The sequence below is a fragment of the Rhineura floridana genome, chromosome 1 (assembly GCF_030035675.1).
Source record: "Rhineura floridana isolate rRhiFlo1 chromosome 1, rRhiFlo1.hap2, whole genome shotgun sequence".
NCBI classification, from domain to species: Eukaryota; Metazoa; Chordata; class Lepidosauria; order Squamata; family Rhineuridae; genus Rhineura; species Rhineura floridana.
In genome coordinates, this window is record NC_084480.1 from 261587048 (window position 1) to 261606506 (window position 19459).

The window sequence follows — 19459 nt, forward strand, 5'->3', positions numbered from 1 at the left end:
TTGCACTGAAAGTTACCCCCTTTCCCTTTCTTTTTAGCAGCCAATAAAGTAGTCAAAGCACGAAGGGCTTCTTCAAGCCTCTTCATTATAAGTTTTCTATGGAGGTGACATTTGTAAGTGTGGGTGAGTCAGGGCTCCACGGCGCGTTGCCGATTGCCAGTGCGGCTCCAAGGTGGAGGGGGGCGCCGTTTCATAGTCGTTCATGGAAGAAATGTCTATAGAACGAAATAATTATTATTTGGGGGGGGTTAACCGGAAGCAAGCGTTGCCTATTGGCGGGTGTACCCTTTTTGAATCAGATGACACGAGGAACGGGGCACCTCTGAGGGTGTAACAAATGCAAAGTGGGCACGCGCAGACGAGCCAGAGGCGGAGGCAGAGTTCGGCTTGTAAAGGGCGTCTGAAGTGGCCCTGCTCGTTACTGAAGTGGTCCTGCTCCTGGATTCTCGTTACTATGGCTACACGCGCTGCCGGAAGAGCTCCTCAGCGATCCCGCCCACGTCCCTGCGCCTCGTTGTAGCGCAAACCTCGGGCTCGTGGGAGCGACTCCTTCGCTAAAGATGGCGGATGATGGGGCAAGCATCGGGCAGCAGGAGACGGCGGCGGCAGCGGAAGGGGAGGACACAACAGCAGCTGGCACCAGCGGGCTGAGGCGAGAGAAAGGGCGCCGTGGAAGCGGTAGGCCGCCCACCGTTCGAGATCTGCAGGTATGGGGGGGGCGGTTACGGAAGGAGGGAGAAGGGAGTGTATAATACAACCGAAGGGGACTGTCAATGTCGCCTCCCCTTTCTGAGAGTTGCTCCGCCTCGAAAACTCCAGCAGCGTCTGGGCGAAACGAGCCGTGGTGTTTGGGGGTTTGTTTTGATGGGGGTGGTGATGGAGGGATCCAGAATGACCATCCTGACCTGTGTAAGGGAACAACATGGGAGCGGTCACTATATGGATACGCTTATGGCAAGCTTATTTCTGGGGAACTGAGTTATATCTCGGTACCGTCATTTCTTCCAATAGGCGTAACTGGCATTCCATTGACGATGACACTCTTTTCCTTAGGTGAAACCTCTCTTAAGGTGTGTTCACCATGTTGCAAAACCTTGTTTGTACTAGGGATAACTTTTAAATATCAGTTAAGAGCTGGAAATGCCGTTTACTCAGAGGTTCATGGTGAACTAAAATCACTGATAGAAACTGCACTGACAGTGCACTGCTCTGCATGCCTACTCAGAAGTAAACATCGCTGAATTCAATGGGACTTACTCCCAGGTAAGAGGATGTAAGGTTGTGGCCAGAGACATTTTGCTCAGCGATACTAGTTCATGTTTATGTTCATATCAAGTTTTAGGCTTTCAGTTGTTGAATGTTGACTTATTTGTTAAATATCCTAAATTTATTATTATTATTATTATTATTATTATTATTATTATTATTATTTTGGCCCACAGTATTAGGTACAAAGAATGGTTTTCCTCCATAAGTCATAGCAGCTTTGTAAAATTGATCAAGTGCACTGATGCAAGAATTTCATCCAGCATCTGAAGCTGTGATTTTTGTGTGTGACTATATTCAAACTTCACAGTTCTATATAGTATTAAAATGTTTATGAAAAACCTGTTGTTGTCCTGAATACTTTGTACCTTAACCCTGAAACAGCTTGTCATTAAAATGGCATCTGGCTCCCTTAATTTTAATATTTGCTGTTTCTAATCCAGATTTTCAAAATCATCTACAATGAAACATCCACAAGTAGGGAAACTCGATAAAACTATAATATTTTAGGTTTTGAATGTGGAAACAAAACATATAGCATTTCTCTTTTGTTTTATTTTTTACTTGTTATTCCCCATGGATTTATGTCATTGGTTCAGGGCCAGTTGTAAAGGCACCAATACGATCCAACGCAAAATTACATAGCATTATTTTTCCCACATCATTGCCAAGTACCTGACCTACATCCACTACTCACTATGAACAATACAGAAGGCTAAATAGTAATTGTGCAAAAACCAAACAGGAATGTATATAACTGAGTACTTTTATAATGGTGAAGTTAATCTTCATAGACTTTAAATCAAAAAGGATTTTGATAACTGCCTAGTTAATATGGCAAGTCTCATAATATTTCTACCATCAAATCTGCTGCCTCTTGCGTGGACTGAAGTATATATTCTAGAGCAGGGATTCCCCAACTGTGGTCTGTGAATTACCAGTGGTCCTTGGGCTTCATTCAGGTGGTCTGTAAAATACAATTAAAATTAAAAATACAATTCAAAATCATAGAGGATCTTATACATTATTACAATTGCCACAACAGGCAGAAAGATCATTAACTGGTCTACCAAGACCCTCAGCAATTTTTAGCTGGTCCATGGGGAAAACTGTTTGGGACACACAATTCTAGAGCAAATGCTCATACGAAGTTTTAACTTCCACAGAACCTACAGCAAGAATGGGGATCTGTGGCCCATAGATGATGTTGGGACATCAGTCCCAGCTAGCATGGCTAATGGTCAGGGATAATGGGAGCAGGTGTATAGTTGTCTGAGGCCATGGGGGTGGTTTGTAGACCCCTTACTTTTTTGGGAGCAGGGACTTATATATGAGCCAATCAATGTGAAAGAGGAGTGTGTTAGCTACTGAGAAGAGTCTTTTCACTTGGCTAACAACATGCTTCCTTGTCCTTTTGTGCTGATTGGATACAATCACAGTGGAAGGAGGTGTGTCAGTCACTGAAAACACACCTCCCCTTTCATGCCGATTGGCTCCTAGGATAAGTGAGAAGTGAGGTTCAGGGCACAGTACCTTTGTCTCCCAAATCCTAGTCCCTCACTTGACTTCATTTCAGAATTCTTAAAATCAAAACATTTCTGACAATGTTTAGCCATCAGAGAGAGAGACTGAGTGGTTCTATAATTCTGTAATTGCAGAAGAGACTGCAATCCTGGGGGCATGGCTGTGAGGGGGCATGGTGTGACTATCATGAAGGGATCCTGCACCTCTGAATTTGCCATTACAATACTGAATGGGAGGTTTAGTTCCCCATTCCTGCTCTAGAAGTCAGTGGAAGTTAATATTGGCCCAGTTTGTGTATCGCATAAAATCATAATTTGAAATGAGGACAACAAACCATGTTCCTGGGTTCAGACAACATGACTAATCAGACGCCAGCTTTTTTAATCTGTGGCACAGCAGGAGCAGTACTCTTCTAAACACTATGCCCTAAAACATTGATTTAAACTAAATCAATGTGATGTGCAAACCAGACCATTGTGTCTAACCATGTTTCTTGTTCAGTTTGCTACATTTGCCCTCACTATACTGTTTAATACTGAAGTCTTAATCGACCTGAAGGCACATAACAACAACAATAATAACACTCAGCCTTCTAAGGAAAGGTTTTATAGCTGTCATGAAGAAATGCTGTTTAGCTGTTGTGTTAACAAGTGTTGCCCTTTTCTGGCGTTTAGCACTTTTCACTTGGCAAATGGCTGTTCTTTCAATGTGATATGTATGTTTGAGCAGGATGAATTAGCCATCTTTTTTGTTTGTTTAAAAGGTAGAGCTTGAATACAATGTTTCTTCACTCTATAGATGTAGACTAAAACATCTAATGTTCTGTACAGCTAGCATTGGCTGGATTATATGAAGATGAAATTAAAAGACAACCATCTCATTCTGATAAACCAACAGCTGGAGTGACCAGTCATCCAAGATTACCAGTGCAAAGGTAAAGAAGGGCTTTTATTAATTTTATATGAAACTGTCAAACGGTTTAAATTAACTGTGATAGTTCCTATAAATGTGATCTCAGAAATGCAGATATTAATCAAGCATTTTTTAAAAAATGAAAGCTTGCATCCAACTAAGTTTTACTCAGAGTAGACTCATTAACATTAATGGACCCATGTTAGCCATGTTCATTAATTTCAATGGGTCAGCTCTGAGTAAGTCTAGTATTGGATGCAACCCATGTTTCTCAGTGCAGAGGTGTCTCTTCCTATATCGCTGAACATGTTGGTATGAGAGTAAATCCTGTTGAGCACATTGGTACTTGCTTCCAAGAAAACATGCAATGGATTGCAGTGTGAGTTGCTGTTTTTTATTAGGAAGCCAAGGGACCATGGTGGACCTTCCATATACAGTGCCTTGCAAACGTACTCAGACCCCTGACCAATGCTGTCATTTTACTAAATTACAAACGGTACATTGTAATTTCATTCTGTATGATATTTTATTTTGAAACACTGAAACTCAAAATCAGTTATTGTAACATGACATTGGTTTTATGTTGGGAAATGTTTGTAAGAAACATAAAAAATTGAAACATGTTGCTTGCATAAGAATTCAACCCCCACACATTAATATTTGGTAGAGCCACCTTTTGCTGCAATAACAGCTATAAATCTTTTGGGGTGGGTATGTACGAGCTTTGCACATAGTGTCGGAGGGATTTTAGCCCATTCTTCTTGGCAGATTCACTCCCTTTGATTTTAACAAGATGCCCAGTCCCTGCTGATGAGAAGCATCCCCAAAGCATGATGCTGCCACTACCATACTTCATTGTAGAGATGGTGTGTCTTAGAGCATGGGCAGTGTTAGGTTTGCGCCAAAGAGTTTTGGCCCAAAAGCTCTATCTTGATCTCCTCTGACCACAAAAGCTTTTTCCACATCGCAGCTGAGGCACTCATGCTTTCTGGCAAACTCCAGATGTGCTTTCAGGTAGTACTTTTTTGTGTAACGGCTTCTTCTTGCCACCCTCCCATACAGGCCAGTGTTATACAGAGCTGTTGATATGGTTGACTGGTGCACCATTACTCCACTCCCAGCCACTGAACTCTATAGCTCCTCTGTGGCTTCTCTCACAAGTCTCCTCCTTGTTTGAGCGCTGAGTTTTGAGGGACAGCCTTTTCTTGGCAGTGCCTAGGTGGTGTGATGCAGCTACCACTTCCTAATTATTGATTCAACTGTGCTCACTGGGATATCCAAACACTTGGATATTCTTTTGTACCCTTTTCCTAATCTATGCATTTGTATTACATTATCTCTCACTTCTGTAGAATGCTCTTTGGTCTTCATTTTCCTTCAGATCTACAGCCTGACCAATGATCCTTCAACAGTGGGGTTTTTATCCTGACAATATGACAACAACTTTAATGGTTCGCAGGTAGAAGCCAATGGTAAGGTAATTGTGTCCTCGATAGGGCAGTTTCTTTCATCTGTGTAAACTGGGAGTTTCCCCAGCACAGGAGTTGAATACTTATGCAAGCCACATTTTCAGTTTTTTATGTTTCTTACAAACATTTCCCAACATAAAACCAATGTCACCTTACAATAATTGATTTGAGTTTCAGTGGTTCAAAATAAAATATCATACAGAATGAAATTATAATGTACCATTTGTAATGCAGCAATATGAGAGCATTGGTCAGGGGTCTGAGTACTTTTGTAAGGCACTGTAAGCCCCAATGAAATTCATGAAAGTTGAGCAACATTGTGGCAAGGTTATTATTATACTAATTTGTTGTAGACTGATTTTTGTGCAGCACTTGCATGCTATATTATTATAGCTCGAGTCGTCTAACATACATTTGCCTGTCATAAGCTATGAACTATACAGAGGTTGGATATCAGAAATTTATTTTCAAAATACCTGCATTTAAGATTGATGTAAAATAAATGGAATAATAAATGAATGTTTCTTGGCTGACTTCTTCAGAAGCTTACGGAAACCAGAAAGAAGTATGAGTGATGACAAGAAGAACCAAAGGTACTATTAAAAAAAACTTTTATTGATTTTTAACATCCATAAGTAGTGTGTTTAAGTTTTTACATCCCGTTTTTCCTTTAAACTTTTCATGTCTTTATAGTGTTAGTTGTTGTCCCCAGCTGTAATAATAGTTGCCATCCCCAGTAGTTGGGGGATACTCTTCCACTGATTAGGGGGTTAAGATCATACTAACATAACATAAGAAGAACCCTGCTGGATTGGGCAAAGGGCCTATCTAGTGCAGCATCTTGTTCCCACAGTGGCTAGCCATATGCCTGTGGGAAGCCTGGAAGCAGGACTTGAGTGCAAGAGCACTCTCCTCTCCTGCGGTTTCCAGAAACTGGCATTCAGAAACATACAGCCTCTGACTGTGGAGGCAGAGCAGAGCCATCATGGCTAGTAGCCTTATCCTCCATTATTTTGTCTCTTTTAAAAAGCCATCCAAGTTGGTGACTATCACTGCCTCCTATGGGAGTGAATTCCATAGTTTAACTACGCATTGTGTGAAGAAGTACTTTCTTTTGTCTGTCCTATATCCTCTAACATCCTGCTTTATTGTATGCCCATGAGTTCTATTAAAAAAATGGGCAAAATTCCCAATTTCATGGTTAGGGAGGATGGCTATTGCTAAGATGAAAATACTACTCAGAATAATATTTTTCCCTATCATTACCTGTTAAACCTCTGCAAAAAGTATTGCAGAAAACAAAACAAAATCCAATATGAAGTGAATAAGTATATATGGAATTATAAAGCCTCAAGGATCAAGATCCTATATGTAAATTTAAAATCTAAATTAAGAAAATTACATGTATGACAGGTTCCTGACCCTGGGAACTTACTCTGGAAAGCAAAGCCAGACCCACTTTACCATCTGAGACAGATTACAGTCATGGTATACCCCCCACCCTAAAGAACGTAGTTATGTTTGAAAGTTTCTTAAAAGTTATGACTGATTAATATCGTTGGCTTTTTAAAAAGATTTTACTCAGGCGATTCAGAATATAGGGGGCTCGATGTTGTTGGACCATCTAATAATATAACATCCAGTAAAATTGTCGATGAACTTTTCAAAGAAGCAAGAGAACATGGGGCAGTCCCTTTAGATGAAGTATCAAGAGCCTCGGGAGATAGTCACAAAGCTAAAGTGAGTAGATGCAGTCATTTTATATTGGAAAAGCACGATTATTTTCATGCAAAAATGCTTTTATTTGATATGTACAGTGCTTGATTCCTTCTTTTAAAAAATTACTTATGTATTTTCATTACAAAATGTGCTGCCTTTGGGGAGTTGAAGGGTAAAGTGTACTCCATTACATATGCCAGCTTTTAACAGCTATCTAGGACCTTTTATCTGCCAGGCAGAAACTGGCAGCAATTAACTCTAAATGCTCATGTCTTAACTGAGGGAGAGGGTCATGTGAGGGGGGAAAGCGTGGCTCAGTATGTTTTGTACAAAAAATAGTATGGAAACACTGCTGCCTACAATTGAACCCAAGAATATAATTAGCCCACATGGCATGGTAAGTATCCCCTTAGAAATTACTGGCCACTTCATTTTATTGAGCAAAATGAACAGCATTATATGTAGTGCTTCGTGGCCACACCCCATCCCCAGTGCTTGTTCAGTCAGTGTTCGCTGTGGTATATCCCTGACAACTACTTTTCATACTTCTGACTTGAGCCATTGCACCAACCCATAGTTTCTGCAGTGGAACCTGAACAAACTGTAGTTGGAAATATCCAACAAACAAGCCACTGTTTAGAGCTGCTTGTCTGCTCTTGTTTTCTGTCTGTTTGGCACTTTGCTTCTTAAATTCCCTACTATCTCTCTGGATGTGAAAACAGCCGGGACTGTGGCGTTTCAACCACATGCCAGACCATAGGTTGCAAACCTGCTTCAAACTTTGCTTCCAGATCCTGGTTGATCAAAAAGCATTGTTTGGCATTGTGGTTGAACTTAGCCTTTGCAGGAACTCCAGTGTAAACCAGTAACCGTGAGAAGTGTGGAAATGACCCCCTGCTCGCTAGAAGAGAAGCAGACTGGACTGTCACTACACACAAAAAATACTGCTTTGTGTTTAATTATTATTTGATTAAGTAAAGATTAAACCAGTTGACAGTGACTTTTTGCCAAATGTTTTTCTCCCCAGAGACATGGTTTCTAATCTACAGAGTGCATATTTTGCAAAGTATTTATTAATTGATTAAACAATGATCTGTTAATTTATTTAGTAATTAGCTAATTTCAAATAAATGCAAATAGTTGTTGCTACTTTGTAACACATCTGCATTTTAAATATTTTATTAGTCATTTTCTGGTGGTGGATACAGATTGGGCAACTCAACTCTGAAGCGCTCCGAATATATCTATGGAGAAAATCAGTATGGACAAGATGTAAGTAAAAATATGGTGAACATAATTCCCTGTTATGAGGGCCTGCACCAGGCACAACTGGACCCTTGGACACCAGTCTGCCCTGGGCCCACATCTCCTGCCTACACCTGCATCTCCCTTTGTGGTAAATGCTGGGCACACTGCGTGCGCATGGCTAACATCAACCAAGATGGCGGCCAAGACTTCCCTAAGGGGCTGATGCCTCCATCGCCATCTTGGTTGATGCCATGCATGCATGTATGCAGCCAGCATTCACCCCAATGGGAGAGGTAGGTGGGGCATGCAGGCGGGTATTGCGGGCCTATACAGTTGTAGAGGGGGTGCCTGGGAGCTCCCTCTCTGCAATCCACAGCAGGGTTGGAAGCTGATACTGCTGCAGATCGCAGAATGGGAGCGCTACCCACCAACCCTAAGGAGGGGCCCTTCAGGAGCCTCTCTGGGATCCAGGGGCCCTCAGCCAGGCCCCACCCTGGTCTCCCTCTGGCGCCGGCCCTGCCTGTTACACTAAAGAGGTATTAACTGCATACAAACCTTGTCTACTTAATGTGTGGTTGCTGAATGTCATACCCCACTGCAAAAGAAGTTACTCATAGGTTGTGCATTATATTGTAAGTAAGTACCAAGATCATTTTATGTTACCATACATTTCATACAACGTTGATGTAAAGAGAAATATTTTACAGGCAATGTAATTCTTGCTGTATAAGAGGTTAGGAATATGAATTCTAGAACTAGTCAGGAAACGGGTATTATTAAGGTGATTCTCCTGGTAAAGACTAGGATGATATTCAATATCAGTCCTACTCAGAATAAACACACTGAAGTTGCTAAACACGATTAACTTAGATATATTAATTTCAGTGGGTCCTGAGTAGGACTCAGTTGAATACAACCCTTAGTCTTAAATGCAACCCTTAGTCTTAGTGTTTGCTGTCCTAAAATAAGTACAAATTCTATATGAAGTGAAGGGTACAAAGTGAGTTTCTCTGATATCTGCTAACTAGAGAGCATGTCAAATTTGTGTTTCTTCTGAATGTACATTGCTATATGCAGTGTTTTGTTCTGTCTTTGTAAAAAAATGAGGTGCCAGTACTTGTATCTTGATAAAAACGCCCTGAGTGTCAGCACAAAATGGCTGATATGGGCAGCAAAAAAAGAGGTGACAATGAGTACCATCACAGAAAAAGCACTAGTTTGGTCTGGAATCCAGAACCCAAACAGTTCACAATTTTACTGTTTTGATTTCTTGATATAAATGTAATATGACCTGGGTTCAATGATATCTGGCAGTGTTTATGCATCCTGTCTTTGCAAGACATTCTTGAAAAATACTTATCTTGACCAGTAGACTAGCAAGTACCATTCCATTGTTATTGGCGTTAACATTCCATCAGGGCAGAATGAATTCAAATAAGAGAATTTCCATTCACTGAAGAGTCACATATAGCTACAAAAACACAATGGCGCTCTGCTGGACTCTGAACTGGCGCTAATGTGTCTGCTTAGATTCAGATGGCATAGGTTCATATGCAACTGGCACAGACTCATTTTAAGCCAAGTATTATAGTACTGGGAAACAGACAAAAAGAAATATGTTTTTACATTATTTTACATTTTCTTATACATTTTCAAAATACATCTGATTTATTGATAGGTTCAAATTTTGCTTAAACTGTGGAAGAATGGTTTCAGCTTAGATGATGGAGAGTTGAGATCCTACACAGATCCAGTAAATGCTCAGTTTCTTGAGTCTGTTAAAAGAGGGTAAGTTTATAGTATTTGTTACTATAGGAACACATTTGTGTTGGTTTCCCAGCAAGGTGACTTGTCAGAACTGAAGAAATTAGTAAATAACCCAGATTTCATGCTAATGTACAGCAGAATCCAGGCATGAATGTACAATAAAGAGGTGGGGGTTAACCTTGTAATTGGGGATTTCCATGACTAAATTTGATTTTCACCCCCATATATCAGAAACAACCCTGATGTGGCAGAGGTGAGCTAAGAGAGAGAAGATAGGTTTGAAAGTCCTTCTGCAGACTTCTCTAGATAAAAGCTTTTCTTCTGGTTCCTTCCAATTTATTTATTTTAAAAATCTTCAAATATAACTGTGCTAAATATATTAAAACACAACTTGAATTAAATTTGCTAAGTGACACTCAAAAGTCTATGCAGAAAGTTTCCACATGCACTTAAAGCCTTCTGAGGCTGTCGTTAACTATATCCCTCTGAAAATTTGGGAACTGCTAAGGCCTCCAGAGAAGTCCAAGGACCTGCAGTTGGAGAAGGGATCTAAGAAATCTAAGGCAAAGTGCTAGGTTAGGTATGGGGATGCTGCTGAATTGGCTTGGCCTGGCACACCTCCTTTTCCACAAAGCTTTATTTATTCATTCATTCCACAAGTGATAGTCTCAGTAGCATCAAGAGAATATAAGGCTCAGCTACTCGTTCAGCAACATTCCTCCTTGGACTGAGCCTTAGGTAGGAACTGCAACACTATCTCAGTTTCTCCTTTGGCAAGAGGAGCCTCTTCATTTAAAGGGGCCCAGCCTGTTTTAGCAATCATTGACTTTGATGGAGCACAGGAAGCTGTGGTTCCACTAGGGCAGAGGTGGGGAACGTCAGGCCCAACAACTGAATGTGGCCTTCCATGCCTCCTTATCTGGCCCCAGGCCATGCCCCATTTTACCTTACTCCTTGAATGAATGAATAAATGAATCTTTATTTTTACCCCGCCCTTTTTCCAAAACTGGAACTCAGGGCGGCTTACAAATAAAAACTACACATAGGTAAAAAAAACATACAAAAATATACAATTAAAATAGAATTAAACTATTCGCGACATTAAAACCATGAAACATACACTTAAGATACTAAGTCAATTTAAGACATTAAGAATAGGACCATAGAACAATACAACAGACCTTATGAGGCCCTATCTTAAACATCTTCAAGTCCAAAAGCCTGTCGGAATAAAAAAGTCTTTGCCTGCCGACGGAAGGATAGCAAGGAAGGGGCCCTCCTTAGGTGTTTTTGCCTGGCTGGAATTTGACCTTGAACTGTGATTATACATCTTGCTTGCCTGGATAGAGAGTGGTGGGTGTAGAAGCCTTTGGCTTTTGCATGGCTGGAATGTAGCCAACTGTACAAAGGTAAAAGTTGCATCTGTTTCTCCATCTTCACCCACTGCTGGGATGTGGGCCCTGCAAGGTTGCCCATGAGTCCCTAGGCTGTAAAAGGTTCCCTATCCCTGCATTAGGGCTTCTAAGCTAGGATCCTCTAAGTGAGAGGATGCATAATGGCCTTGGACTGAAGAGATAATGGCACAATCACCTCTTCTTGTGCAAGTGCTTCCAGTTGGTTATGTACATCTTGGGGCTGGCCAAGAGAGCAATTCCTTCTTCAGAATCCCAGCCAAACTTCCTGAAGAACAGGAGTTTTGACAGCAGGGTCATGACACGCCATATGTCTTCTAACAAAACCTTACCCGCTCACCTGAAATTAAAAGGGAAATGAAACTAAATTTATCTGTGATTGCATGGGTGTAAGTAAAAGCCAACCCTTCAGTCTTAAAAATTAATTAATCAATTATATTTGTATCTTCTTATGGAACAGAAATATTTTTTTTCATAGGCAGAGAGGTCCTAGGATCAGAAAGTTTAGCATCCTGAGCACTGGTCCAAATAGCTTCAAAGGGGCTTAACTTATGATAATGTAGATTCAAAGGTTCAGGTGGATCATTAGGAGAAGGGAAAGAAAATATTTAGTAATTTGCAATCAGCTAATCCTCAAAAGAAGTGGTTTCCAAATCAAAGGAATAAATAACAATTACTCGAATTCCACTTGTCCCATGATTTGATATGTGAGCAAACATGTTTTCTACATACAGTATATGATTTTATGGAAACAGGTTGATTTTTATAGGGAAAGTTTTGTATTAAAAAATTACCAAAAAAGGGTTTTTCTTTCACAAGGGGTTATATTATTCGCAGCCACAGAATAGTATATGAACACCAAATCCTGTAACATCCCAGTAATTCTTCTAGACGTTCCTTTATGCATCCTGTGGCTTCAAAATGTGGCTTGCAAGTAAAGTATAGATAATTTCCCCCATTCCCCCTCTCTCCACAACAACTTCCTTGTATATTTCTTGTATATAGTAACAGCACAATCCTAAATATGTCAGCTCAGAAGTAAGTTGTTTTAAATAAGTATCTTTGGAACTTCCTCTGAGATAACTGTGTATAGGTTTGCATTCTAAACAAGCTATTTCCTCTGTGCTGTAGTAACATAAGAAGAGCCTACTGGATCAGGCCAGTGGTCCATCTAGTCCAGTATCCTGTTGTCACAGTGGCCAACCAGGTGCCTAAGGGAAGCTCACAAATAGGATCTGAGCACAACAGCACTCTCCCGTCTTGCAGTTTCAAGCAACTGATATTCAGAAGCACGCTGCCTCCATTTATAATATAAATTATTATTTATATTATTAGTCTTTTTTCAAAAAAGTGAAGTCAAAGTGACTTAACAAAAACTGTAAAATGTGAATGAGGATGGTATAGAGGACTGAGGCAACAAAATTGACGTTAAATCATCTCAAATATTTATTCATATATTAAAGACGTGATATAGTCCCTGTTGAATACTTCTAAGTTTTATCGCTGTTCAGCTTGCTAATTATGCTCCTGCATTAATTTTGTTATTTTTATTTGTTTGCTTTATTTCTGCTATTAAGAGAGATTCCTGCAGAACTTCAACGATTGGTGCATGGAGGCCAAGTTAATTTGGATATGGAAGACCATCAGGAGCAGGAATATGTAAGACCCAGATTGAAATTCAAAGCTTTCAGTGGAGAAGGCCAGAAACTTGGAAGGTTAATTTTTTTTAAAAATCCTTGGTTTATAAAAATATAAAATACCAAAGGCCGTTCTATACTGTAGGCCACAAGTGGGAAATGTTTCCCTCTCTGCTGAAGGCCACATCACTTCAGTGGAAATCTGTTGGGGACTGCATACCTGCGGTGGGCAGGGCCCAGAGCCAGTACTTTCTCACCCATATACTTACACACTTGCACACATTCATTCCATTCTTCCTCTTTTCTCTCCCTCCCCCCCCCCCGCTGCCTCCTCTTCACATCTCTGTTCCTCCATTCAACTAAGAAGGAAATCTTTCTTTGGCAACCATAGAACCTGGTTTTTCAAAGCCTAATTGCTGCATTGTGGGGACAAGGGAGGGAGGGTCATAGCTGGGGAGGAAGGGGTTAACTGTCCTCTCCTTATACCTCTTTGCAGAAGAATCTCTCTCTTTCATACACACATCCCCTGAGGTAATGTGCTAAGTGCTTGTTGCTTCCCTTAGGCATCCGGTTGGCCAATGGGGAGGCACCCCTTGCACCATCTGGCCTATGGACTGCAGGTTCCCCACTCATGCTATAGGTAGTCTGAACGCTATGCAGAATAAATGCTCCTCACGCAAATCTCACTTCAAATGATTTCCTAATCATTTGCTTTAGTATTAGTGTTTTGGTTTGGTAACTTCATAAAACAATGGACTTGGTTAGGGTTCAAGCTTTTCTAAAGTTTTATTCCATTGATTACTAAATTTATGTCCTTTAGGTTAATTCTAGGAGAGGTTACTGATTCTCTTACTGGTTAGAACTATTGAAAGATGTGATATTAGAAAAAATAATTAGGTTAAGTTTGCACAGTGGGACTTCTGAATATATATGTAAAGGATTATGCCTTTAGTGTTATTTTCTCCATGGTACAGTAGGGCCCCGCTTTACAGCAATTCGCTAATACAGCGGTCTCAATTAGACACAAGCCCCACTCATACAGCGCTTGTTCCGCTTTTACGGCGGTTTTTGGGCATTGCGCACCATTCTATTAAATGAGTTCCGCTTTACAGCGGTTTTCGCTTTACAGCGGGGGTCCGGAATGTAACCCGGCGTATGAGTGGGACCCTACTGTAATTATATGCCTAGTAATGCTAATTGAAATATTCATTAATTGCTCTATTCTTTTAAATCAGTTGATTTAAGTCAGGAGTGGGGAACCTTAGGCATCCGTTTGGCCCCCAAGGCCATTGTCCCCAAACCACACCCACTCATGACATCAGCTGATGGGCAGGAGGACAAGGTTTAATCGTATCTTGACTGCACAATCCTGTTTCCAGCAGGGAACAGTACTGCACAGCCAAAGTCTCAGGATTTAATCCCCACTCACCAGCTGAGCAGGGATTAAAGCCATGCGCAAAAGCACCCTTCGAAGCAACTTGTGTGCATGTCACTGTTACAAAATGTAAGACAGCTCCTGCACTCCTGTTAGCTCAAACAGGAGAGCAGGGACTGTCTTAAAACCTTTTCCAAGTTTCCCTGCATTTCCCTTTTTATTCTCAGTGATCAGGGACTTAAAGAGGGAGGGGGAGATTTGGAAGAGGCTTTTACAAGTCTCCCCCCTCCCTTAAATCCCCAGTCACAGAGACTTAAGGACAAAGCAAAGGATTTTGGCCGATGGCCTCCCCTCCTGTGTGCTAATCATATGATGTCATAAGAGGTGGACAGCCCTGCCCACCTGTCAAATTTGGCCCACAAGTCAAATCCTGATAAGCATCTGGCCCATGAAGCCAAAAAGGTTCCCCACCCTTGACTGAAGTAGACCCGGGCTTCCTTTATTATTAAAGGCTGACTGGTTATGGATACTGGGTTGCATCTGGACTTCCCATGAGTGGAGTTCTGCTCACAGGACACTCTGCAGGACTAAAGGGATGAAGGAAACTTTTGTCAATTCCTCTATCCCCTTGAAAAGCTGCTCCGGAGTGGGTGTGGAGGGGCAGTCCTCTGGAACTGCATCATAAGTAGTGTGGAATGGTGTCCTTTTTGTGAATGGAAGTAGCCTTTCTGTTTGCGGAAGGGCTCGTCTAGATCTAATCCATTGTATATAAATCTCTCTGTGGCTATCAGAAGTTTACATATACTGGTCCAGGATATGCAATGCCACTGCATCCTTTTTAGCCAGAATTTGTAAGGGTGGAAATTTTGCACTGATTTTGCATACATATATTTCTTTCTTTCTTCTGTACTAAAACTTTCAAAGTAGATCATGGAATCAGATTTATTCTTTTAGAAAAGACTCTAGAGCACAACTGTTTTGAATGACCATTCCTTTCTAATGTGTTACTTCACAAAGGTTCAGTTAATTGCACAGACATATCAGGAAGCTTTACTGAATAATGTTAATTTTCAGATAAGATAAAACGTGTCAAAAGCTCAGTTCTGGCTCAGGGAGTACAGTATGAAAATATAATCTATGCCTGGTTACTGATAATTTTGATTACTTTTTCTTTAACATATCACATAGAAGCCCTTGTTTTATTACTTTATTACTACATTGACCTAAACATAATTACATATTTTTATTTTTTAATTAGACTGAATTTTTTGCTTCTGTTATAGAAACTGTGCCATTAAAGTTCTATGAATCATTATAGAGTTGGAAGGCATCTTGAAGGTCATCTAGTCCACCCCCTGGTCAGTGCAGGAATCTTGCAACTACAACATTCCTGATAGATGGCCATTGAGCTTCTACTTAAATGCCTTCTGACGCAGACACGAACAGGCACCCTGCCTCTTTTTTGGTCAATTAGAATGTTTGGGATCATTGCAAAATGTAAGGGTAGGTCAGGAATTCAGTGCAGTATTCAACTAACATGTCCAGTCAGTGCAAGGATTACTCTAGTGCAACAGGACTTCTCCCCTCACACGTGCCCCTCCTCTCCCCTCAGGATTGGGAGAACTCTTTGAACAGATTTAGGGAGCTCATGAAGGGATGAGAGAAGGGAAATCCTGCTGCACTATAGTAATCCTTGCACAGATAGGATGCTTACTTAGCAATACGTTGGATACAACCCCTGGTCTGAAATCCTGGACAGCTGCTGCCAGTTAGTGTAGACAATACTAAGCTATGTAGACCAATAGTATGACTCCATATAAGATAGCTTCCTATTCTATATTTTGGGATGATAGATCATATTTTTAATTTGTTCCTTAAATGACCGAAAAGTTCTTAACATCCAATATAAATCCTTTTCTTTGTATTAAATATAAAATGTTACATAAGGATCAGAGCACAAAATTTAGCTAATGTTTTGTTAAATTGCACATGGTACTAAAATTGGATAAGTAAGGCAAGAGAATCTATTTAGAATTCACCTCATTCTAGACACATTTGCAAGTATGTCCCATTGACTTCAGTGGTCCTGGCTTATAGACAAATGTCTTTAACATTGCCCTTTCAACTGTCTTTCTGCTATTTCATTTGTGTTTTTTTTTTATTTTAGCCTTACTCCTGAGATTGTCAGTACACCATCTTCTCCTGAAGAAGAGGATAAATCCTTTCTTGATGCTGCTGTTCTGATAGATGACTCTGCGCCAACAACTAAAATTCAGATTAGGTTGGCAGATGGAAGTCGTTTAATACAAAGATTTAATCAAACACACAGGTACGCTTAACTGTTAAACTGTACTGTACCACTGGATCTTGGTTCTAGCTTATCACTTCTTGTCATCTGAAGATTATTGTCAGTATTCAGAGAAAACCAGTGGGTTTGTGGGTTTTTTTTAGTGTAGAGTGTATTGTATTGATCCAAACACTAAAATATCAATTATAATCTTGCCAACAGGATTATAGATATTCGGAACTTTATTATCCAGTCTCGCCCTTTGTTTGCCACCACTGACTTTGTTCTTCTGACTACATTTCCACATAAAGAGCTTACAGACGAAAGCCTGACACTACAAGAATTAGATATATTGAACACTGTGATTCTACAGCAGCTAAAGTAAATCTTGAGGCTTTTGGTGCGATACAGCTTCTGTGAACGGATAATGTTCCATATTCTTCAAAAATGCTTCCAATGAGAGAGGGGAAAAAGGACAGAGAGACCAACAGTTTTCCACTTAAATATTTCAATTGGCTTTTAATACTGTTCTGTCTTCCAGTGATAATTTGTCTGAAATGGAATTCAGAGAGTTTTGCTAATAAATACTGATTTTGTATTCTTCCCAAATAAACTGGTGTGAATTCAAGTACTACTTCTATTATTGGGGGGGGCGTTCAGAGATGATGAGGAAGATAAAACTTTATTATCAGGCAATTTATAAGTGGGTAAAATCAATTTTTTGAGAAAGAGGGCCTCTTTTTCTAGTAAGACTTGAACTGTGGACAAACTTCATAGTGCCTCAGCTAAAGCCATTAAATGTAGGGTTGCAATTCTGTGCCAATTACCTGGGAGTAAGTCCGATTGAACTCACTGGGGCTCTTATACACACACACATAGGAGTGCACTGTTTTATCAGATGAGATAGGGCATAAACTTATCATATGACTTGGAAATGTTCTGTTCATAGGTTGTCTTCCACACATCTAGCACGATTTTAGCACATTCTGTAATCTTGTCCTAGTGAGATATTTGGCTTATTCTATCCTTTGTTTTTAATCTCTGTTGAAATTGTTCTTGTTGAGATGAGAAGCTGATTGCTGAATAGAGTGAGGGCAATAATATTTTATATCTATGAGTTTCCTATAGCAAAATATGATCCCTAATTTTTATGACAGAAGTAAGAGGGGAAAACATGTTTTAAAATAGAGATTTGTAATTTATCTTAATGTATGTGCAATTGAAAACTAATTAATATGGCCATTCAGCCACTCATATTCAGCTGTTTCGTTTGGCTCAGATGATGCAAAGCTCCTTTAGTGCAGTCCTTTTCGGTGAAGATACCCAGTGAGTGTACACTTTGTTCAACATGCAGATTGGCTTTCTTTATTGAAATGATTGCAGAGGCTTGACCACACAGAAGCATGTGGATCATTCTTTGCAGCCCAAATGATGATTTGGCAAACCTCTGGTGTAAGTCTATATTAAGACTTTTAGTAGTGTGCCAAATTGTGGCTTGAGTTCATGGTTTAAAGATAATATATAAGGAGAGAGGCACACACAGAGGGGTTGTGCAAATCTGTTTTGGAATTCCTTCAAGGGTCCATGAAGGAATATACAAACTTGGTTGCTAATGGCAATTGCACCTCCTACCAGGAGCTTTGTGACTTCTTAAAAGCATAGCATGACGTGACATAAAGAGATAGAAGTCCCTTTGGAAAGAAGGTCAATGGTGACCAGAAATAATGGCTGGCCAAGGCAAACTAAAATTTGTGCACTTCCATATACAGTTAGTACAGTGTTCCTGCCTCTGTGCACAAATCTTATATCTGGGAATTCAAAAACTTATGATGGTACCCCACTGTCTCTGTTTAAGTAAATGTCCAATTTGTACCTTATCTTCTGATCCAAATATGTGGATATTTTGCCAATGTGTTACTTAAAGTGTTTTGATAAAGACAATTTGACCAATGTAGTTTCCATTAAGATTGTTAAAGAGTTGCCTAACTTTAAATCCTGGGACTATACTTGGAAAAGTAGCCTTTCAGAGAGCTTACTCAGGCTATATAACTCTCACTCAACATTATTTAAATGATGAATAATAAACTTTCAATATAGTTTGCTGTGTTTTCAAAGCAAAGATGATGAAGGGAGATACATTAAGAGAAGTGTATCTTGCATCACTCTCGGTATGTAGAGAATAGGGGGTTTTTTTACTATTTTTTTCTGAATAATTTTGAATTGCTCAACAATATTTTTTTGTTTTCTTCAGCTTCTTCCCTTGAAGTTAACACATGTATCTATTATTTTGAAACATTTCAAACAAATCTTTGAAAAAGTTTAGTAGAACTTGGGAAGATTTTGTAAATCTAATGTCTGCATGATTGAACTTCCTCTTGTGTGGTAATTAATAAAGAACATGTTTTAACTATAATGTTTCCTCATTTTTTTTCATACTGGCATTTCATTTTCTTTAAAAAGTAAAAAAAAATGTGATTTATGTGCCTGAGGAACAGGTAGTTGAGCCGCAAGATAGCTAATGGATTTTAGCTAACTTTGTGAAGACGATGGGGTTTGAATCAGCATATAAACTGAAGTGTTTCCATTCAGCTGACATGGGTACAAAAAGCACAAAGATAAAGATGAGAAAGGCCCTCCTGTTTGCTACCAGAGCAAAAAATGCTCCAGCCCATCCTGTGTTTAACCCACAGTCCTCTTTTCCTACCCCATCATCCTCTGAGAGGGTGAAAATAAAATTCCAAAAAGAAGACTTAGGTGTGCATTATGTCCTTATATGCACACAGCTCCTTGCTGTGTCACTAGTTCTGTCAATCAATTAACAGACTGGGTGGAGAGCAGTCTGG

The 19459-nt window shown here is 40.0% G+C and overlaps 1 protein-coding gene across 2 annotated transcripts; it reads left to right on the forward strand.

The window, feature by feature from the left end:
- Positions 1-244: 244 nt before the first annotated feature.
- Positions 245-19007, forward strand: UBXN2B (UBX domain protein 2B). 2 transcript variants are annotated; one of them, XM_061599401.1, is made up of 10 exons: positions 622-707; positions 1054-1263; positions 3621-3724; positions 5714-5764; positions 6746-6911; positions 8076-8162; positions 9817-9926; positions 12895-13032; positions 16497-16658; positions 16839-19007. In XM_061599401.1, the coding sequence occupies exons 4-10, from the start codon at positions 5739-5741 to the stop codon at positions 16999-17001; spliced, it is 852 nt and encodes a 283-aa protein (XP_061455385.1). In that variant the 5' UTR covers positions 622-707; positions 1054-1263; positions 3621-3724; positions 5714-5738; the 3' UTR covers positions 17002-19007. The 2 variants fall into 2 exon arrangements, with proteins under 2 accessions (XP_061455376.1, XP_061455385.1); XM_061599392.1 differs by lacking the exon at positions 1054-1263 and having other exon boundaries at positions 245-707.
- Positions 19008-19459: the final 452 nt, after the last annotated feature.